At 37.1% G+C, this 23,317-nt stretch overlaps 3 protein-coding genes across 8 annotated transcripts; 1 reads left to right on the top strand and 2 right to left on the bottom strand.

The window, feature by feature from the left end:
- Positions 1-388: 388 nt before the first annotated feature.
- LOC112277935 (uncharacterized) lies at positions 389-4,799 on the top strand. 5 transcript variants are annotated; one of them, XM_090247920.1, is made up of 10 exons: positions 389-512; positions 1,729-1,844; positions 2,049-2,206; positions 2,506-2,601; positions 2,845-2,959; positions 3,295-3,392; positions 3,560-3,674; positions 3,871-3,995; positions 4,121-4,197; positions 4,347-4,799. In XM_090247920.1, the coding sequence occupies exons 3-10, from the start codon at positions 2,117-2,119 to the stop codon at positions 4,456-4,458; spliced, it is 828 nt and encodes a 275-aa protein (XP_090104046.1). In that variant the 5' UTR covers positions 389-512; positions 1,729-1,844; positions 2,049-2,116; the 3' UTR covers positions 4,459-4,799. The 5 variants fall into 5 exon arrangements, with proteins under 5 accessions (XP_090104046.1, XP_090104049.1, XP_090104048.1 ...); XM_090247921.1 differs by lacking the exon at positions 389-512 and adding an exon at positions 1,372-1,431; XM_090247923.1 differs by lacking the exon at positions 1,729-1,844 and having other exon boundaries at positions 391-512.
- A 744-nt stretch (positions 4,800-5,543) lies between these two features.
- On the bottom strand, positions 5,544-9,160 carry LOC112277934 (sodium/calcium exchanger NCL1). Its single transcript, XM_024510804.3, has 7 exons — positions 8,610-9,160; positions 7,851-8,054; positions 7,473-7,654; positions 7,220-7,377; positions 6,733-7,033; positions 6,151-6,477; positions 5,544-5,973 (listed from the first exon to the last, which is right to left on the bottom strand). The coding sequence occupies exons 1-7, from the start codon at positions 9,055-9,057 to the stop codon at positions 5,725-5,727; spliced, it is 1,869 nt and encodes a 622-aa protein (XP_024366572.1). The 5' UTR covers positions 9,058-9,160; the 3' UTR covers positions 5,544-5,724.
- An 11,185-nt stretch (positions 9,161-20,345) lies between these two features.
- LOC112277944 (uncharacterized) lies at positions 20,346-23,246 on the bottom strand. 2 transcript variants are annotated; one of them, XR_012216838.2, is made up of 3 exons: positions 22,645-23,246; positions 21,684-22,497; positions 20,346-21,479 (listed from the first exon to the last, which is right to left on the bottom strand). XR_012216838.2 is itself a non-coding variant. In XM_024510819.3 (2 exons), the coding sequence occupies exons 1-2, from the start codon at positions 22,672-22,674 to the stop codon at positions 22,033-22,035; spliced, it is 495 nt and encodes a 164-aa protein (XP_024366587.1). In that variant the 5' UTR covers positions 22,675-23,246; the 3' UTR covers positions 20,346-22,032. The 2 variants fall into 2 exon arrangements, 1 of the variants encoding a protein (XP_024366587.1); XM_024510819.3 differs by having other exon boundaries at positions 20,346-22,497.
- Between the last annotated feature and the right edge of the window lie 71 nt (positions 23,247-23,317).

Genomic DNA, 23,317 nt, shown 5'->3' on the forward strand with positions numbered 1-23,317 from the left:
CCCCTCAAACCCACTTCAAAGAACTATCATCTTGCCCTCCATCTGAAACATTACATGGGCTAATAAATAAATAAATAAATAAAAACAGTTGCCAGTAGCCACTGCATAGTGTGAGCTGCTTCCTTCTACCCATCGGGCTTGTGCACAGCTCCAATGGCATGCACACAAACGTGGCCACGAAGACAGAATGCCGCACTAATGGTGGTGGATTTGCAATACCAGTCGTCCTAATGTGTATTTCGGAACACAAGAGCGAGGTTAATGGATTCACTAATCTGTGGAGCCTGCTCAGCGATACCACCCAGCTGCGTCTGTGTGGTTCTAGAAGTTTTCCGAAGGAATCGAGACCACAGGCTGGGCGTGCGCATGATAACTGCCGCTGCAGCAGCCGAGGATCGAGGGGGAGCGCCGCAGCTCGTCCAGTTCATGACATCATGCACTGGATGTCAACGGGGGGAGAATCCAACATGGGGTCTCACGAACCAGGGTAGAAGAACCGAGGAACGATCGAGGTTTGGTCAACTCCTGCTCTCGCTTCTGGATTGTTTCCAGCACAAGATCTCAATTATGATCAGGTTTCTGTTTATGAGCTCCCGTCGCTGAAAGTGAGAATCGTGTATCGTAACGAGGTTGGCATTGTCAGCGCGCACGTGATATGCGTTTTGCGGGTGGGTGGCGTCGTATCGTGTTCGGCACCAGGTTTTCTCGGAAATCGTATTGTGTTGGATGTGCGACAGGATCTTCAGTGACAACGAGATCGTCTAATTTATGATTGAAAGGTTGACCAGATGAGAGCGAACGCATCGCCGATTTAGACAATTCCACATCCCGGTAATTGTGGTACAGGTTTCCGTGCCGATTGCAATGCAGCACCTGTTGATTACGGCTCGCTACGTGGCGACATTTTGTCGACGTGACCTTGTTGAGTCTCTCGTCTCCAGTTTTAGTGCTGCCCCTGTGGCAGCTCAACCGAATTGCACCGACACCGAAGGAACCGTTCGTTGGTGTTGCATTAGATATGCAGGAGCGAGGGCCAAGAAGAGGTGAATCCGAGCTCTGCAGTTAGCGCTGGGCTAGTACACTGAGGAGGAGGTGGTTCAATACGACAGGCTAATATATATTTATATTTATATTTGTAAATAAACACACACCGTACATGAAGTTCTTTGCGAATGTCGCATTCGCGATAGCTTGCGGAATCCGAATCGTTCTGTGTTAGTGGTAACTAATAATAAAGTATCCAGTGATTGCGTTAAGCTCCACTAGAACATTGCCTATGAGGAGGGTGTCGCAATCTGGAGACGCAGGCTCTAGGGAGCAGGCTTACAAAATTTAAGAAAGAGAGAGCTACTGTAAATTTATATGTACTACACCTGGGGTCAGAAAAGACATCGACACGAGTTTCTTCGCTGGTTGAGTGGTGTGTTGGAGGTCAGTCGCTGAGCTTCAGAGGGCGTGTGGCGCTGATTGAGGACGTCGAACTGTCTCTTGCTTGCTCCTGCTTTTGTATGTACTGGTTTAGCAGACATACATCATTTGGTGTCGGTGGGAGTTTTAAGGTTGTAGTTCTCTATATGAATGCCAATTTCAGTGGCTTCAGAGTGGGAATTTTCATGGAATGCGCTCTCCACTTGGTCCTCTCGGGATATGACCGCGCATGTCCAAAAAGTCTAATACTTAGTGCGAGCCGGACGTAAGTCATCTTCTCATCTTATTGCTGCCTTGCAGAGTTAGAATTTGGTTACTACCACTCCTGTGCTCGTCGCAGTGGAATAGCACCGCCTGAATCTAGTCCAATTCTGGTTGGGCATTTCCGACGGGCGTCGTTGAAGGAAATGCTATTGGTGCGTAGAATTAGCACCCTACTGAGTAAAACAGTTATTTCCACGTGACACTTTTGGCACAATCTCCATGTCGCAGTTTACACCTTTGTCCTCGGAGGAGCTGTAGCAGCCTCCCAAAAGTGCCACGTTTTTTGTTTGTTTTTGTTTTTGTTTTTTTGTTTTTGTTTTTTTTTTTTTATTTATTTCTTTTCTTTTCTTTTCTAGATCATCAGATATGGTATCCGACATTTCTTCTGTCTCTTCGAACTTAAACCTTCGTGCTGAAGACACGAATGAACTTCTACATCAGTTGGCTGATTGCAGTCCACAAGCTGGAACAGGAGCTATTAAGCCAGCGTGATCTTCGATTCTGTCAGTGCCCAGTATGACTTCTTGTGCGGCTCATTTATGTGCTGATGCATTTCTTATTTCAAACCATTGCAACCAATTTAGGTCTTTCTGGTTCAATTGAACGAGGTACCGTTCAGTTAGTTTGGGTTTAGAAAAGATTGTTCTTATCTAGACGCTTCACTTTCTTCGACGTGGCTCTGGTTTCTCCAATGCGTAGCCAGTACAAGCCAGTTTTAGACCGCGGCACAATGTTCAGTGAACTTGGACTGAGAGTGCTCGTTTCGATGCAGCTTCGTAGAGGTGACGACTGGATTCGTTGTCTCGTGTGCAGGATAACCTTATCTGTGATCACCGAGGTTTCAAGACTCTGGCAAGCATGGCTGTGGACAATTTAACTCCAACCAACGCGCCTCCTCCGCAGGCGCAGGTTCTTGCGTTTGCTAAATTCCGTCGCCCTTTGTATCGATTAAGGCTTCATTTAGAAGCATCCACGGCCAAATTTACCTAGTTTTAATCCTCTACTTGGTGATTCGTGATGGCCCGAATAGCTGGATAGACTGTGTGACCGCGGCTGCTCCATTGGGTTATAAAATCTATGCTGGTGCTTTCTAAGAGGAATTCCGGTAGTAGCAGGACAGGGAATTAATCGTGCGCATGAATGGAGCTGCAGGAGCCTGGGAAGTCGCTTCCCATAAAAGCTTGGTACTACAATCCCAGCGATGCGCACCCAAGTCATCCGCACCAGTATTCTCCCAACCGAGAAGTGTCAACCGATCATCTACACAGTAAGTCATTTCTTCTTTCGTGATTTCAGTGAGGTCTTCCATTCAGTGCGGGACGATTTCATCTTAAAATATCATACAGAACGCAAATGCAACGTATGTCCCCTGAACACGGCTTTAATTATAACTTGTGTGGACCTCATGTTAACTTGGAGTTACGCTTACAGTTGAGTGGTACACACATGGTTTTCGGTCAGGAATCCAAAGACTTTGTTGTAGACTCCCGCTACACAGTTGTCATGGTGAAACATGTCACTAAAAATCAGTAAGCTGTTCACTGCTGGGCAGTTCCAGTCGCTAATTCGTGTTCGGTTTTTATTGCATTTGTGGCTATCCAGAGCTGGGAGTACTCACATGGACACAAATTGAAACAGATCAGTTTGAGAATAACAAATTCTTGAACAAAATCAAGACTGTTCGTGGTTACAACTACGAGGTAAATCAGCTACTTCATCGTTTGACTCTTGCACACAATCCACGCTGACCACAAAATAATGTTGCGATGCCAATTCATGAAGCTGCTACACATCGTTTACTAATCCAAAATCTTGTATACTCCCGACGTAAATTTCTAAGTTGCGCCCGAACGCCATGCGATCACAGGAAGTTTTGACTGTCGCCCCTGAGAACCTTCAAAACTTCGAAGAGAACACGAGGAGGTTTTTCATGGAGCATCTCCACGATCATGAAGAGATCCGCTTCATCCTTGACGGCGTGGGTGGGTTGCTCTTCAACCCGGCCCTACTTCACTTAACCTTACGGATAGGCGAATTCTTTCTTTGTACAAAATACATACATACATACATTATATTTATTTATTTATTTATTTATTTATGTGTATATATTTTTATTTCTTTATTTCTTTCCTTGTTTTCTCACGACTTAACAAGCAAAATGGAGGCTTTAACATGCAGGTTACGAGGACGTGAGAGATTTCGATGGAAAATGGATCCGAATTGAGATCAAGAAGGGAGACCTCATCGTGTTGCCCCCAGGAATGTACCACCGGTTCTCGCTCGACAGTAACCAATTCCTTAAGGTTATCCTCCTTGACAGAGGCTGTGATCAATAGCCATAATTTGTTAACCGACTATTTAGCGGATCTGTCTTTACTAACGGACCCAGTCTCGTTTGCTCATTTGACTGTCGTGGACTCGCTCACAGGCGCTTCTGTTGTACCAAGGCAACCCCACCCGCATCCAATTTGAGAGAAACCCCGAGACCGACCTCATGGAAGTGCGGTACGTCACCACATCATCGTCCACTGAAAAAAAATCGATTCATCCCATGCGGCCCACTAGAACTCATTCCCTCAGAAACCATTGAACCAATGACCTGCAGATGTTGACGAACACTCACGTGCGTGCAACATCTGTGTTGGTTTTCACAGGCTGGACTACGTCCAATCAGTACTGGAGGCGCAAATGCTGCATGCGGCGACGGAAGTGGAGGAAAAAGTCCTCGTCGAGGCAACTGAAGCTCTCGGCGCCATCGCAGTATGACCATGTCCAGGAAAACCATAACCGGATTACTGTTCTCGCGATTGGACCCCCCTCCGACTCAACTCTCCGGCCACACTTCGGTCATCACGGCACTGTCTAGATTCATGTGTGGATTGTCTCGCCGACGGTTCACTCCTGAACCAAGTTTAGCTGTCGTCTGTACAGTAGATTCATCTTCATGGTGTTGTCAGCTACTCGATCCTACTTGTTTTGTGTATATATATTAAGTTTTAATAGCATCGAGTTTTGCAGTCGCCGTGTGGTACAATTTTTTCTGTTAATTAGATGTGGGTCAAATATATAGTCTTAATTATTGTATAATTGAAGATCTAATTTTCTCACTTCTACGCAAAGTCCAAGCCGGGGTGTAAAAAAAAAACGAGAATATGGGTTGGAAAATGGGTTGGGAATTGAACCTCTAAGAACGAAAAACGGGGTGCAAGCTTTTCAAAAAAGAATATACACTCTCTTGTGAACAGGAAACAAGATTTTCAATAGAAGGATGAGTTGATAGAAAAAAACCGAGTTCAAAAAAGACTACAAGCTCAATACTGTGCACTCCAGACTTAAGAAAACTTGTTCATTTGATCTGGCTCTCCCTCTTATTATTTCCCTTAATTCACACAACACAAGAAAATTTTAATCAAAAGGATAAAATTCAGGTTAAATATATATAACTGTTCCAAGCGTCACAACCATGGGGGAGTAGCTCAAATGGTAGAGCATCTATTCCCAAATATGTTTGATCCGAATTTTACGATACAAATGAGACTACAATTTTACAATTACATTCACACTCTAAGTTGAGTCGGTGCACAAAGTCAGCGAATGTGGAAGGATACCGACATGTTCACCGACAGAAGGATGCGTGACGAGGGTGGACACAAAACCAGATCGCACATCATCTTCAGGTTGCAGAAATTCAACACAATTTGCAAGCAAAGTCTGCGTCAGTGAAACTGAAAGAACACAGTCGGTAAATCACAAAGAATATAGACATGGGTACCGACTGAAGGGTGCATGAGGAACTTACACACAAAACCAGATCACACATCATCTTCAAGTTACAGAGATCCAACAACATGTGCACGCAAAGTTTGCGTCGTCGAAACTGGAAGAAATACATCGAAACAGTTACGATACAGCATGGTTTTCTTTACAGTACGAAGGAACGATTTCCCGTTGATTACTCTAAGATTTGGACTGTGCTTCGTTCGTTGTAACGAGAGCAGCCCCTCCTACCTGATGGTTTGGATCACGAAGACCCTAGTGCCACCCACAGACGTAGTCCAAGAAAGCTACCAAGGCGATGGAGAGAGGGTAGAGAGCCAAGCCAATGAAGGCCATCCATAGCGGTAATGTGGTGCGGAAAGCTGCCACGGAACCCATGATCAAAGTCGCGAAAAAGATGACTGAAACCTCGGCTGAGAAATCCCACAATAGGTGCCGGAAGTACACTATCGATAAGAAAATTCCAAGACACATAGTGTTGTTCATCGTCACAGCTCCATAGATCTGCGCAACCGCGGTGGAATAGAATTAGTTAACAAGTTTCTACAGCAGTCTCAGATTAAGTTAACAGCAGAGGTTTTAGCCAAATGTTTAGTGTAACTGGATGTTCGGTCATGTTTATCAGAAACTGTAGGCAACTCGTGTTTCTCCAAATGGGTTCCCCGAGTGAATCATGCATACCTGAGAGTAAGTCATGGAGATGTTTTTCTTGCGTTTCTTCTTGGCGAAGATGAGGGAAGAAATTGCCTCGCTAGAGTTTGTCGCCAAAGGAGTGGCTATGAAGGAGATGAAGAAGGGCGAGATACCAGACGCTCTCGAAAAGCCATCGATTGCGTCTACTAAGGGGTCTGCAAAAATGGCTGCAAGCGCGGCTCCAGCAATCAGGAAGCAAATAGCTTTTGTTATAGTCTGTTTCCTAGAGGGAGCACCTCCTTTCCCTTCCTCGTCATCGTCGTCGTCGTCGTCGTTGGCCTCGTCCTCCAAAGTAGTATAATGCATCTTCGCATTCTGCAACGTGTTGAAAACGCTTCAGTCGGATGCAAGTAAAGCTGAAAATCACCAAAACTCTACAACTCGACTTTCTCTACTTCAATGTAACTTTGTCATCACAAGGTGGCAACTCAAATATCGTACGTTCTCTTCAATTCTAAATATCCTTACTTCTCCCATGATAGACATAGCAGAACATCACCAAAGCGAGTGGCGCACAAATTGTTGGTGAAAACCCAGGATATTCATTTATTGGGTGTAATTAAACCTCACCTGAGCCTCAAAGTCCCAATTCTCGTGATCAGGCTCGGGAGAGGAGCCATCTGAACTGGAGACCGCCCTTCTTTTGGGCTTGCGTGAGGAAGAATTCTTCATCCATCTTCGGATGGCCCGAAGGAATTCGGCTTCGGTAATCTTCTCATCATTGTCAACGTCGAACTCTGACATCCAGTGCTCAAGATCTTCTTCGTCGGGGACTTGTCCGTTGTGGCGCTTAAGTCCTAAGCCCACCATCAAACTCTTCAGCTCTGCCCTCGTGAGAAGGCCATCGCCATCGTCAAAATGTCCAAACAACCTATCAAAACATCAAGCGTCAAGTGTGCAAATGAACTTGTCCAATACTATCATGAAAAGCCCAATGCATCCCTTCTATTCGAGAGAGACTAGGTTCACGAAGAGGATCAGGTCCGATGTTGAGTTTACTGATGCCTCTAAAGAAATCAGTTGACAGACTCTTACAGAGCTGCATCTACAGACTTACTTTTTCAGCACCTCCTCGTTGGGTTCATGATTAGAATTATAAAGACTGCCCCACTGCTTGCTTTGTGTCATCTGGGCAGCTTTGTTGAGAGTAAGGATTTTGTAGTATCTGTGCCTCGCCCTCTTGATTCTCTTCTCTTGCACCCAAGGGACCATAAGCTGCATCCAAATCCAAACAGCAACACATTGGTATAAACGTCGAAACAACGGGAGTGGCACACAATTGAACCGGGGACCTGGAGTTACTAACCCACCTGATAGGTTATGTAACCGCAGAGACTAAGTACCGCAACAACAGCTCCAGCTGCAACGAACATGCGTCCATCTGTGTTCAAACGGAATAGACGAGGAAACTGCGCCACGAACAAGGAGAGAAACGTGCCCATCATAATCCAAGATGCCCACTTCGTCTGTCGATCGTTGGTAACTCCAGTTTCTGCTCCGATAGTAAAACAACAGCTCAATATCAAAAAGTGCCATTTAGCAAAGTATAAACAAAAACAAACAAACAAACGAAAAACAGATTCCATTTCTGTTGTAAGGACCCTCGCAAGCAGAAAGTGAGAAACATGATCATTTCATTCTCTTTCTGACTACGACAATGAATATTATGAGAGGAGTGTGCATCGTACTGGTGAGATTGAATCCCTGTGTCAGAGTCCTGTCTTTGGCTATGAGCTGGCCGGTCGTCGGATGTGGAACAAGATCGCATCGGCCGAGAATAAGGCATGATCCCCACAGCAAAGTGAGCACCATTATTGATGACCCCGCAACCAAACCCATTCCAACGAGCACTTCATGTTGTGCTTCAGCCTGGCTCGCCCCCAATCCCGATACTACGTCCCACGAAAACCATGTAAGACTAAAGCAGAATCAATCTACAGGCTCGTTAATTTCCAAGTTTAACGTCAAAAACTGACGAGTAAGGGCCTCATCCACAGTTTGGAACCGACATGGTGAAAGTCGTGAAAGTCGAGATAATGCAAGATCGAAGAAGAGCACTTTCAATACCCTCTAACAGAACTTAAAACGATTACAAGCCTGATGGAGACTCAATAAAACAATAAAAACTAGATTAAAACTCTATCCCAATAAATGAACACACGCAAATCTACTTCGATGTGGTCAATGGACAGTTTCCGATCACACTGAAATCAGTTTCCCCTCCCAGACTCAGACATCGCTTGAGAATATCTGTATAACTCCAAAATAACTTAAAGCAAGCCTGGAAGAAGAGCGAAACAACCTAGCCATGCTCTGCTTAACAACAGCAATGCCAAACTGAATCAGAAAAGGGAGAAACCCAACACAAGCGATTCCGGAACAACAGCAACACACAGAAAAAACAAAAAACAAACACACACACACACACACTCAGAGACGCCACTCACCAATAACAAGCATTGCATCGGGAAGGGCACCCAATATAGGCAAGACGAGGCCGCCAATGATGCCGGGGCTCATGACAGCCAACAGAAGCTCACTCCCATCGGACAGCAGCTGCGCAGCTTTGAGCAGCATGAAGCCATAGATCACTAACAAGGACGCGTTACCCCCCAAGGTCGTCGAGCAGGGCAGAATCCCATACTTCTCCTCGCACTCTTTCTCCCCCCGAATTCCCCACTTCCCGAAGAAGCGTCGCAGCGCTCGCAGCGGCTGGCTGCCCTCCTCCTCTCGCTCCAGCACCGACTCTATCTTCCACTCATCGTTTCCAGCAACGGCTTCGCCGCGCACGCTATCGGATTGCACCAACAACAAGACCACTAGAATTGCAAACAAAGCCACGCTCACGCCTGCACCCAGCAATTGCCGCCCTCGCGCCGAGATGCGAAGTACCATCGTTTCTAGCCAAATTCAGCTCTGCACTTATCTCACCTTGTCAAAGGACACCGCCACTGCGAAGTCGATTCTGCGATCGAAGTAGAAGCGTGGCGAGGAGGAGGAGGAGATGTCGAGAACACTGGCTCAATCGCGTGACCGGGGTCGGCGAAATCAGCAAAACACCAGCACATGCCACCTGGTCGGTGAGACTGAGGTAGGTCGGTAACTGGTATGCCGGGCCCGCTATGATGGCGCAGGTACTAAAGCGGCCACTGTATTGTGGTGAGAAGTCCCATCCATCTTCTAGCCCCTTGTCATGTATTTGGGCCACCTCAGCTCACGAGGCACGGATTTTGGAAAATGTTAACATGCGATGTTAACATGTTCAAATATCAAAACAAAACAAAACAAACCAAAAACACAAAAAGCCTTCGGCCTTTACAATCTTTATTTTTTGGATTAGAAATTTCCAAACTCATCATTGAATGGCTAAGATAATACTTTAAAAAAAAAAAAACAAAACAAAACAAAACAAATAGAAAATAAACAATGAAGTGGTCCATGGCAAAGTTTTTTTGTTTAGCATAACATTTTACTATCTCACCCTAAGAAGGATAAACAATAATGAACACCCTCAGCTAAATAGCAAAACATTTGTTTTAGGTTAGCTTTGCTCCCACCACAATAATTCTTTAAAAAAAAAAAAAAAAAAAAAAAAAAAAGTTTACAAATACGGTAATGCTTTGAATAATGTATTTTTAAAGTTGAATCATGTAATATTAAGAATTTTTTAATTTTATTTGTAACTGTTTTAATCTTCTGCAATACATTGAGTGAATTTCAAACAAAAATAGTTTTACCATCAAATCATAAAATATTCAAGATAAGTATAAAGTCCAACATAAGTGTCTCATCATACTGATTACACTGCATGTTACTTATATTTTCAATAATATATGACTTAACACCTATACTTAAATAATTACTGTTCATAAAAAATAAACACAAAAATCCTCTTGATTTGAAGATACTTTTTTTATCACATAATAATTTGGTAGATCACAATGACTAAACATTAATATTTTTTCTTTTGGTAGTTGCATTTTTTATTAATAATATCATGTAAACTATTTATTTTGTAAAAGAATGACACAGAAGTTATGCCTTCTGAAAGTATTTGTCTAGCACTTTCATTTAATTAAATATTGTATGAAATTCAAATTGATAATCTTGAAATTATTGGGTTTATGGTGTTTCCTATGAGTTAAAAGTAATAATATTTTTCTTATGACACATTAAAATTAAATTTATTTTTAAATTTATTCTACAGATATCCATTCAACAACATTCTCAAAAAATATCACAAAAAATGCCAATAAATTAAAGATAAAAAATCAAAACATATGTCCAACAGCATTCTGTTCTTAACAACATTATCAGCTGATTATGGGTCGCAACTCAACTCCCCTTTTATCTATTAAGATGCAAATTCATATAGTCCTTTTTATAAAAGTCATTTTTTCAAAAAGTTAAAACCCATAAACATTGACCACAATGGATAGCGATGCCAGGTAGGATAATGCCCGTATGCCCGCCTTTCTTAAGACGGGCCATCGGGCAGACGGGCAGGCTCAGGAGACGACAAAATCGGGGTCTGAAATGTGTGACACTTGGCAGCGCTTGAATCGGATCCCAACTCCGCCAGAATCTTCTCTTTTTCTGCCACGTGGACAGATTTCGATGTTTCAGTTTCCGAGACAAATGATGCGCGGTCATAGGTCCTCGCTGGTGACGGGCCTTTCTCCGCCACAAATATGCGTTTTTCCCCTTTACTTTACGATGTGTGAACTTTACTGTTGTAGGGAACTTTACTTTTACTTTTACTTTGTTGAAATAGAAGGGTTTAACGATGAAATAGCAAGTTAATTGTGATAGATGAGGTTGGGATTTTACATTTGAGATTCAAACTACCAACTTATTCAAAGCCATAGTTGAGCATTTGGTTGTACATAATTTTATCCACTAGTTTAGGGTTATTTGGGAAATAAAGGAAAAAAATAATTTTTGCTTTGTAGAAACATAGGATATATTGTGATTTATAATTATTAAGAATGTTCTATATTAAATATTTCACTAATACTTATTTCATGCTAAATTGTTTATAAAATATTGTATTTTATATAAACTGGTTTGATTTATCATCTAAATGGCAAATAAGCCTTTTTCAAATGAATTAAAAGATTTTAGAATCTTAATTTTTTTAATCTTATAGAGTGGTATTTTATATGTTATAATTTATAACAGTAGTAATACATGACATATTAATTTGATTATTTATTATTGAATATATATAAAATCACCATATATTTATTATATATAATAATTATAGATTGTAAATTTAAAATTCTTAAAAATTTATAGAATTTTTTTAAAAAATAAAATTATTATAATCTTTGAGGTTAAATATTTTATTTTCATCAAATTTTATTTAGTCATATAAATTCTATAAATGTTTTATGTCACATATTTTATATGTCATATTATTAAAGACATAAATCTCAAAGAATTATAAGATGAAGATACTCATGTGTCACTTGAAAAGACTAAAAAATCACTCAAAGATGATATAATATTAAACTAGAATGGCTATTATGAAAGACAAGAAGATTAGGAAGTCTTGAAATAAGACTAAATACTAGAAAGACATTAACAAGAGTAAAGAATGCTTCAATCTTACCTCTACATATACTATCTAACTAAGAGCTACATAGTGACATTCTATAGCATCTTCAATACATGTTCAACCTGCAAGACATGTATTTTATATTGCAAGATAAATTTTCTATATGCGTGCCACATAGTTAGCCTATCCTACAACCCACCAAAATGTGCACCATGTAGCTAGCTTCTTAGCCAAGTTTTTAACCTACTAATTAACTACAATCATATGTAAAGTCAAAGTGATGTTTATAACACTTCTAAAAAGCTTTTTTATAAGATATTATCAAATTTATCTACTTTAATTTATTTCTATTCATTCATATTATCTAAGTAACTATTGGAGTAAATATGTATGTTCGTGGCATTATCTCTCTTTTTAGGAATGAAGTCAACAAAGAGCAATGATTACATGTTGATAAAGTCCAAGATGTGACAAATTGTATTTGCCACATACTTTGATCTTTGTTCTTTTTGAAGGTAGTTGATAGGTCCTCTTAGCTATCAATAATATTTTATTTCAAGGCAAGAAGACTACCCTTTTATTTAATAATTGCTAATGCCTTTATAACTTTTGTCAAACAAAACATTCATAATACCATTAAGAGTCATTTTTACTTCTAATAAAATTACCAAGTATTAGAAGTCTTTTTCAACGTTGTAATATCAAATTTGTTGTATCTTGCCATCTATTTGAAGAAGAATATGTCGTTCTTGAGGATCTTTATTTCCATCACATTGTCTTGAAGATTATGTCATCTTATCTGATAAAATATCCTTGGATAATCCATAATATCAATAGATGTTGTTAATAAAAAGTTTAGTTGTTTTTTTACCTATGATAGATTTTATTTATAGTACAAAATGTGCCATTATGATAAAATGATCTACTATGACAAATATAGAATCATAAAAATATAAGGTTGAAAGTTCCATTATAAAATCTATAGAAATAAAAGACCATGGTTGTTGTAAAATAGGTCATAGTTGAAGAAGTCTATATGATTGATGATGAAGAGTTTTTAATCTTGAACAAATATCACATGATTGTACAAAGTCTTTGATCACCCTTAATATTTGAAACCACTAAAAATCTCTTCATATCAATTCAAAGGTCTTGTTGTATCTAAAATGTCTGATTGTTGAAAAGTTGTAATGAGCTTGAAGAATATATAATATTATGCTTTGTTTTTTAGAATATATTATTTTAAAAAAAATAAAATATATTATTTTAAAATTTTGATATAAAAGTATTATGAAACTTAAAAGAATTATGCTTAATATCATAAATAAGAAGATTACAAGATATATTTAATGTAATTTTTTTGAAAAAGGTTAAATCAACAATCAATGTTTATTTCATTGCTCTAAGATAAAAATGGTTCAACTTTTAGAGAATCATTCTTTGTTGATCAAAATTTCTATTTCTTTCTTTAGTTACAAGATAAAAATATCTAAAAATAATATTTAATAAACCTTATTATTTTCTAAATTAATAAGTAATTTTGAAATCAAATCTTAAAAAAGACATGCTCCAACAAGCTTGGCAATAATTCAAAATATGTATTATCTTAAAATATTTGAGGTTCTTGTGATTTGTATATACAATGATTAAATTGGAGATGCCTTCTAGATAATGATGTTATTCTTAAAATGAATCCATGATTGAAAAAAAAAATGTTGTGAATCTTATCGTTAATCTTTGCTTCTGAAAAAAAATTGGAATAAAAAGCTACTAAGTAGAGCTTGTTATATGCTTCCATTTATGATAATGTTATACTTAAAGCAAAGTTTGATGAATTTATCTTTATATAGAATTCCTTGAAAAAATCGACATAATACATGATTGGTGCAAAAATAAATGTTTTCTTAAAAGCTTCAAATGATGTTTTGGCTTCTTTGCTACACTCAAGTTTTTTTTTAGATGTGAGACATGTAAAAGAAGTTGCAACTTGAAAAAAGTTCTTTATGAAGATACAATAATAATTTTCAAATGTCAAAAAATATTGCATGTTTTTAATTGTTTTTGAAATCTTTTAACCCTTAATAATTTAGACCTTCATAAGATCCATCATAAACCATCATTTGAAATGATGTACCTTAAAAAGTCAACTTGAGTAGTATAAAATATATACTTTTTAATCTTTGTGTGTAATCTTGGATCTCTCAATTTTTGTAATATATGACAAGCATGAAGTTCATACTCTTGTATATTCTTAGACAATAAAATCATCAAGAAACTAGCAAAAGACATCATTCATTAGATATTTAAAAAGTAATTGATATATTTTTCAGTCCGAAAAGCATGACAATATATTCAAAATATCCATACATAGTTTAAAATGTAGTCTTCTATTTATCTCTTTCTTTGATGGGTACTAGATTATATACACCTCATAGATTTATTTTTGTATAGATCTTTGCTTCTTTAAGTTGATCAAGAAATTTTGAAATAAAAAATAAAGGATATTTATTCTTAATGGTAAATTTATATAGTCCTCAATAGTCTATACACATCTGCAAAGTTCTCTCTTTTGTTTTTATAAATAAGGTAGGAGCTCCTACTAAAGATTTAGAATGCTATGTGAAATTCTTAGCGAAGTTCTTATCAATGCATTCCTTGAGTGCATCCAATTAATTCTCCAATAAGCTATAGATTTGTCCAAATAGTAATTGAGCTCTTTTTTTAAGATTGATAGAACAATCATAAAGACAATGCTTTAAAAAAATATCTATATTTTTTTTCATAACATACAAATATATATAAGTATTATGGGCATACTCTCACAAATATACAAATTTATTCTATTAATTAGCTATATAATTAGATAGAAGTAGATAAAAGTAAATAAAAATAAATTAATTTCATAATATCTTTTGAAAAAGCTTCTTAAAAGCTTTATAAATATGATTTTGACTATATACAAATTTATAGTTGATTTTTAAGTTAGAAACTTGGTTAACAACTTAGTCATGTATCTCAACTTCTAGAATAAGCTAATTATGTGGCATACACATAAAAAACTTACCTTGCAAGTTAAAACATGTAGCTTACAAAGTCAACACATGTTGGAGGTCCTATAGAACGTCACCACATAGCTCCTATGTAGATAGTATATATAGAGATAAGAGTGAAGCCTTCTTCACTCTTCTCAACTATTTTTTTTGCTCTAGCCTAAATTCAAGAATCTTTAGTTTTCTTGTCTTTTAGCAATAGCCATTCCTATTTCTTTTTAATATACATGTTTCTTTACTTTTATTCTTTTATACTTCTTTGAAAAAAATCTCACTTATTTATTTGCTTTCATCAAGTTCTTGGCCTTGACAATATAGTGTATATAGCAAAAATTTACCTTTTTTTTGCAACATGTATAAAAGCTCTTGTACCTAGCAATAAGAGTTTAGTTATATTGAACTTATAGATTTCTACTTAACTAGCATAACCTTGGCTAAACTATAAAAAAATTCAAGGTTATAAGAAATCTTATCTATTTAAGGATTATAATTCTTTAACTATAATAATCCTAAAATAACTAGGTTGAAGGAAGATTTAATGACATTAAATATTACTAAGCTATTATAATCTTTAGTTGTTACATATAAAAGAACTATTTTATAGATAACATCTTTAAAGGACAACAAACAATCACCTATGACTTCTATATGCATGAGTTTATTTTTCTTAATTAAAGATATTTCTTATTTTTTAACAAAGGCATTGTCTAAGAAGCAAGTTGAGTCTCTTGAATCTAAGAATGCAAAGACTTTGTGATTTTTCAATCCTAAATAAACTTCTATTGTAAAACAAGGTGAGGGATTTAAAGAAAGAATATGATCTTTATTAGGTATTATGCAAGATTCCAACTATATAGTCTTTATTATGACACATTGTCTCCTTTAACAACTATACTCTTCATTTTGTAATTATGTTGCTTCTTTGAACAATATTGAATAATGTGCTTAGGTTCTCCATAATATAAGCTTAATCCTTCTTCACAACATTAAGTCTTTTCTTACTTATTAAGATGTTTGAAATCTATTATATCAATTTGCATAGATTTTAGCTTTGATGAATAAACTTATGAAAACTTAAAAAATTTCACCATGACTTTACTTTTATCTCTCCAACCAAACCTTTGTTCTTGGCATCTTTCAAAGAATCAATTATCATATAAAATATCTTGAACAATAAATTATTTTAACGAGTCTACTTTTCGTATTGTCTATAATAAATCTTTGACATTGTCTTTTAATCCATATTGAAATTGATTAATAAGAGATTTATTATTTATATCCACATTGCAAATAAGATTTTGAAATTTTGTAGCATATATGGTCGTTAAATATGATCTTTGTCATAATCATAAGAATTTGATTTATGTTATCATCTTTCAATTACTTTTTCCAAATGTGGTCGTAAAAACTTCTATGAATGAAATTAGATTATAAAAAAGTCATAAATCATTTTTCATCAAAGGTATAATTAAAAATAAAAAAATACTTCTTGATAGAATTGTACCTATGAATCCAACTTGAGTAAATTTGTCATGATATTGGAAAGAATACAACATTAGATAGAACTTTGCTTATTATAGAAATCCTTGAAATTTTGATCTTACTCAATCAAATCTCCCTAAAATACTTTTCATTGCCTCTCTCATACTTGTAGAAACAAGACTTTTCAAATTTAATTGTAAACTTAATTTATTGGCTTCTTTCAATTGTATAACTTCTTGGCATAGAATCTAAACTTCATTATTGGCTTCTTCTATAGGCATAGGAATAGTACCTCTATAATTCATGTTAGAAATATGTAAGATTTTTTTCCTAAGAATACTAACCTATCAATCAATTACAAACACGTGTAAAGTCAAAGCCACACCTATGAAGCTTTTAGAATGCTTATCAATAAGATATTAAAAAAATTATATACTTTAATCTACTTCTACTTATTCATATTATCTAAATAAGTATTGAAGAAAATATATATGTTTTTGATATATGTACATACAAACATATTCTTTTATATATATTCTTTTTATTAGATATTTTATTATTAAAACTAAATCCACTTTATTTTTAAATTATAAGTATTTTTATTGTCATATACTATAGTTAAATTATTTTTATAATTACTATAATATTTTTACTTTAAATTTATTTTATATAAAAATATTAATATATATTAAATATTAATATATATTAAATATTACTATTAATATATTATATTTATATTTATATTTTTTCAATAAATACTTCAAAAAATTTAATTTATCTTCATATTTAATTTTTTATTTTAAAAGAATATGTAATTATATTCAACTTGTAATACCTTACTGTATAAGTACTAATTTTTTAATTAAAATTTACAAAAGTTGTTTGTAACAAATACTTATATTATTCATATTTATTAGAGTTAGATAACTAAGAAGATAAGTTAAAATAACTCTCATCTACTTATAATATGGAAAATTAAAAAAATATTAGAAGACACAATTTAAATTTAAATTATAGAATTTAGTTATATTAGGAATTTGAAAATCAATAAGACATATCTATATGGATATTAACTAGAAACTACAACTTGCTTACAAAGAAGGTAATCATCTAACCTTTCTTCTCTTCTCTTTTCCATCTATTTTTAAAACAAAATTTCCAAGAAGAGTTCTTTGTAGTCTGTAATGATCCTAAACAACTCAATAGTAGTAGGTTGGAACAAAGAGTAATCCTAACTCTAAAAAGATTAGTGGTTAAAATCTGAACTGTAAGATCTCAACAACACCTATCTAAAAGATGCTCAAGATTTACTATTGTAAGTGTCAAAAATAAATTAATAAATAAATAAAAACTTTAAAATACAAAATTAGTGGCATCAAAGCTTCCTTCACCTACTATTGTTTTTTTATTGATACACTTGTAATCTTGTAAAATTAATCCCTTTGTTTATTCTTATAGCTTGAAACCCACAATTAGCAAGTGTCAAAATGAAGAGAATAAATTGAACAATTCATCGCTACAAAATGCATGTGGCCCTATTTCTTTTAACAGTAGATTGGGCCTCTACAGTCATCACTTTTTTGAAACTTCATGATTGTTGTTGCAAGTCAAAAATCCAAAAGTGGTCAATGCATGATCTCCAGAGTGGGTTTTATTTTTACGAAAAGAATCAGTGATTATGTAGAAACAAATTGGCTGCCTGCAGGTCTGAGAATGAAAATTATATATATACATATATATATATATATATATATATATATATATTCTCTCAATATATAACTCTCATCTCACACACTTTGCTCACAACATGCACTAAACATTTATTTTTCTTTTCTTTTCTTTTTTGACTCAATCTCCTCTTCTGAAGCCTTTTGCAGTAGAACCTCAAAAGAAGAGTTGGATTGCAGCACTTCAAAAAATGAGATTATATCAACTCCTCGTTGCCACTTCAACCTGGACACAGAAAACCCACTTTCAGGTTTGACAGAGGTAATTAAACCATAAGCTTCGCGTGCTGCACAATGAACGAACTATGTAGCAGTTTACTGGCGGAGTTGTAACCCCTTTGAGGCGTATTTTTCTCGCAATGTGGGGTCTATGCGAAGAAAGAGGCTCCTCCTCGTCCGTGCCCAATGGACTCCGTGTGACGATAATAATCTACTAACGTTAATAGGATTGAATTACGAATCGATCAGACTGCTGCAGCTTGACTCTTGTGCTTGTTGACGTTGTTGTGCCAAACGGCGTGAGAAGCCATTTCTTCGCATCATTTGTTGCGCTGGGTAGCGATGAGAGGATAGCGCAAACATGGCCCAGCGATGTATGGGGGCAGGTCAGATTCTCATAAAGCATTTTTCGTTCTTATCCCTTCTCCACTTCGTTGAGCTGAAAGGCGAACGTTGAAATAGTCAGTGTACCTGCTGGAGTTGCTGTTCATGGCAATTGGTCATAGTCGTTGTTTTTTAAACGAGTATATGTATGTATATATGATTTTTTTTTTCTTTCTTTCTTTCTAAGTTTTAATACGGTAGTGAAACTTTGTGTAGTAGAATTTGTCAACATCGGCACTGTGCCAATTGTAGAATAAAGAAAAAATGTTGATATAAGGGGGTAATGTGAGGTGGGTTTCGAGCGGAACTAGACAAGAAAGTGAAGCATCCATCTCTGTAAACATTAATAAAATACTTTAATTTCAATTTTTTATACCTATAATATATTTATTGGTATGATATAGAAACAAAATCTTGTTCTTTTGTCATGTTTTTAGCATTTAGTCTTAATTTAAAATCTTTTGTTTGGATTCAATCCACTTGCAAATAAAATTGTTCAACTTTCTTTGACAAATGTTTTGTCTAAATTCCACATTATGCTGTAAAGTAATGAACAAAAAAATATACACAATGAATGGATATCCAAATATTTGTATGTAGCTGTTACAAAAATGCAATGAATTTTAACTGCAAGTATCTTACAATACTTTCTAAAGTATATAAAACCTTTAAGTACCTTCTAGATATATTTGTCATATTTTATAAATCTCAACTCCTTCAGAATCTTCCAAGTTCTCTAAAAAATCTGTATCGATTTAAATGCTTTGATTTTATTAACAAAATTCAATGATTAGTTTTAAACTTCTTAAATATATTTTAATTGTTAACATTTAATTCCTATACAATGGTTAAAACTTCAATATTAAAGTGTTGAAAAATCTGGAATATAAAATCAAATATCAGATATCGACCTTTTTAACAGCAACCAAAATAAATATTAATTATAAAAATATATCTATTTGATATTAATAGAATTCAAACTGCAACAAAATCTGGGATCCTGACATACGTGTATGCACACATCAATAATCAACAACCTACCACAGCATCTTCAGAGTTGCCTTCTACATAACAATGGTCGCACATGACAATACTGCCACAACATTGCTCGACAACAAGAGCAATACCTACACAGGCAATTACAATCTTATAACACATCAATACCCCTACCCACATTCTGCACAATAGTCCAATTTCCTCCATCCAAATGCACAAACTGGTACCCTCACGGCCTGACGGAGGTGGAGAGATGTGGGAGTCATAAGGGAGATATGGGAGAGAGAAAAGAAAAAGAAATAGTCTTCAGCTCATCTTCCTACTCTAACGTCATCTATAAATTTTAAGCACTTCTAAGATTGGCATTCATACTCCTGCCAATTCTCATGGACTCAATTGCATGCAGAGCTCAGGTATCTGAACGCACGTATGTGCAAACCCTTTCCGAGTTAACTTCAAGTGGGTGATATCCTGCGGGAGGGCCAAAAGCACTTAAACTAACGCAAGCGAAATGTTGTACTTTCAGATGTGTGACAGGTTGATAAGCAGGGGAAGCCAATACAAAAACTGCTTGGACCCATCTCACAGGTTTCTCGCCAAAAGTATCGGTAGAGTGCCACTGTTGCGTGACATGAACGCAACTCAATGATCACTCCCTGCATTCCAAGGGGGTCGAACCCTTCCAACCACGACTCAACAAGGTGGATGGTGCTGCCCATCAACAGAAATGTTCCAGATGTCACATTATTGCAACATAGTACTATGTACAGTGCACAATGAAGTTCGGCAACTGGGACATTCAGCATTAGTCACTGTACATAATAAAGTGCAAAAAATCTGCAAGCCTCAATGACACCGAAGTGTAAAGACTGCCCTTACAACTATCTTCCCGGTGACAATGAGTACATTGACCATGCGTAATTTCCATAACTCTTCTTTTGAATATTTAACTCTATGGGTGCGCACACTTCTGCAAAATGTGCACAAATAGTGGGAGGCGACACTGTTAGCATTCAGAGCTCGAAGATGTTCCAGTTTCCAGATGCACCACGTGAAATATCCGTAAGATAGATTTGAGGCCCCAGTTTTCTTAGTCGAACCTGCCAAAAGAAGTCGTACACATGCCGCTCTCGACATACACTCAGGTTAATGAAACAGAGAGACACAAGGAGTGTACTGCTCAACATCTGCACGGACTGAGTAGCATAAACGTTCTCTGATTATGCATGATGTGATAGTCTATAAATAGGAACCGAGATGTTTTGATCTGTAGAGAAACCAATCAGGTCACAGAACAGAAGGAAGCTCTTAAGTATTGCAGCAACAGAAAGTTCCTGCAGACGCACTACAGATTTACAATATATATAGTGTTCCTCACAATACCATGACTTGTCAGATGCAATGATCGACTTCTTCAATGATTTGTAATTACTACAGAAATCTTAATATGGACAAGATTAAGGGTCTCCATCAAAGGTTCTGAACAGACGCTGAAATGAAAATTATTTCGAACCACCGGGACAATGCCTACCTTAAGCCTGTCATCAAAATTCTAAAAAAATATTAGCTACCCTTAGATGGTATCAGATCCCCCAGAAGGAACAGAAACGGTAAGTTGTATATGTGAAAATTGTGAACAATGTGATCACAGTAGTCTGTCGCATGACAGATGAGATCGGATTTCGTTTACATGTAAAATAGAAAGTCCTAATATTCATCATCCATCAGGATGTACGGAGAAAATGTCCAAAAAATATTGGAAATGAAAGGAAACTAGACTGTAGATCGCATAGTCGCACGTTTAAACATGCGAATGATTCGGCAGTATCCAGAAGAAAAAAAAGGGGTCAATAGAGTGCATCTGGAGTCCGTTAACAAAAATTCTACGAGACATGGAACCTGTAGAGAAAAATTGACTCAGTAGAAGATGACTGGCTGAAATGCCATGTTTCGACATACAATTACATAGGATACGTGTGTTTAATTGGGTTAGGAAACAGGTTTAAAGACAATAGAATAATTCAGAGATAAATAATTGCACCACATCTTCCAAAGTAATTCCGCAACACATTCAATTTCACAGTTAGAGTTGAGGGGCACTACCTTGAGGATGTAGACTTGCGGTGAGTAATCAGACTGTCCATGGATAACATGGAACCAAAAGGATGCATGAGTGTAAATTATTGGCTGGTGTGCTCTGAATGGACATTATCTTGAAAGGTAACCAACAGAGTTGAGTGCGAGTTGACGCTATCAGGTGGATCTCCATCATTTCATGTCCCAAGCGACGGCACTGTTGGTGTGGCATCCACCAGAAGCATGAGAGAGCACAACTCTCGTCGTATTCTAGTAGCACGGCGACTAAATCCCGAAGTAGATTTCTACCATATCGAGGTGAGTGGATGTCATTTGAACAGACCCAATTTCGTCAGACGCTGAAAGACCGCCATTCTCAATAGATTGCACACGCATGCTTCGAGATCTCCACCGACATGATTGAGAGCATCAATGAGATACACCAAAGCTCTCCCTGGTTCCACAAGCACGCTCGACAACCAGAACAAAAAAGACGATGTCGCATGCCATCCACGTCAACAATTCCCAGGCAGGTTACCAGTAGAGATGATACGCGACCGACACAACGCACGAGCAGGAGGAACAATCCTCCACACCACGCAACCACTTTCTTTTTATTAAGAGTGAGACCCACCCCGTAAGCGCACCCATGAGGGCAAGGTCTCGCGACACAACAATCCGCCTGGTGCCTCGGTTCAACCATAGCTAGACTGCGGCCGGCATCTCTGAGTAAAACCCCTTGATGATAAACAAATAATACATCGGTCCCGCTTAAATGTATTCGACGATGACGATAATCAGTAGAATGTCCGCGATTCGAAATTCCAAATCCGCTCGCTGCCTGCATCGCATTCAGATGTAAAAGTTGATCGAGATCAGGTTCCTCGCCAAGATAAACTCAGTGCTCAGTAAACATGATCAAAGTACAGTAACCTCAATTGAGATGCACCGCGATGGGAGCTAAAAATCAGAAACACAAAGCGCTCACCGTCTGCGAAAGGTGCGCATAATAATCCATTCTTCGTTCACATGCTCATAGCAAGAAACGAAGTTGCCCAGATGTAAAAGACGACGAACAACATCTTCACATCATACAAGAAACCAACCCGAACAGCTCCTTCGGGTCAAAACGCTGCTTGTACATCTGAATGCGATGCAGGCAGCGAGAAAGAATGGATAACACCAGCGGTTATCGCCAGCGTTCGAAGATGCCTTGAACTCCAAGGAGGCTGCTGCACGCAGGGTCAATGCCCGCGTGCACTCCTATCTCAAACATAGATGGCTGAGCCAACTCCAACGATGGCGATGCACCTCTGCAACATCCTTTACTGTCCATTCTACCGCTAGAAACATCTACAACATACATTGCAACAATAAAGCTCATCGAAGCAACGGCGCCAATTCAACATCGCACCCGCACTGTTTACATTGAACTACCTAAACTCAAATCACGTCAATAAATAACAACAATCGCTCTAATCATATCTTCCAATTGCCACCGATTTACCAAGAGAACCTAACGCGTGTTACTTGACAAAATCGCGAAATAATAATCTAACGAAGGGCAAGTGACAAGACCGAAGAAGGCACAGATTCTCATGTGGTGAAGCTGTGAGAAATAAACATCACTTCTAACCGACATGAGAGAGACACTCCTAATC

This window comes from Physcomitrium patens, chromosome 26 (genome assembly GCF_059467195.1).
Source record: "Physcomitrium patens ecotype Gransden chromosome 26, ASM5946719v1, whole genome shotgun sequence".
NCBI classification, from domain to species: domain Eukaryota; kingdom Viridiplantae; phylum Streptophyta; class Bryopsida; order Funariales; family Funariaceae; genus Physcomitrium; species Physcomitrium patens.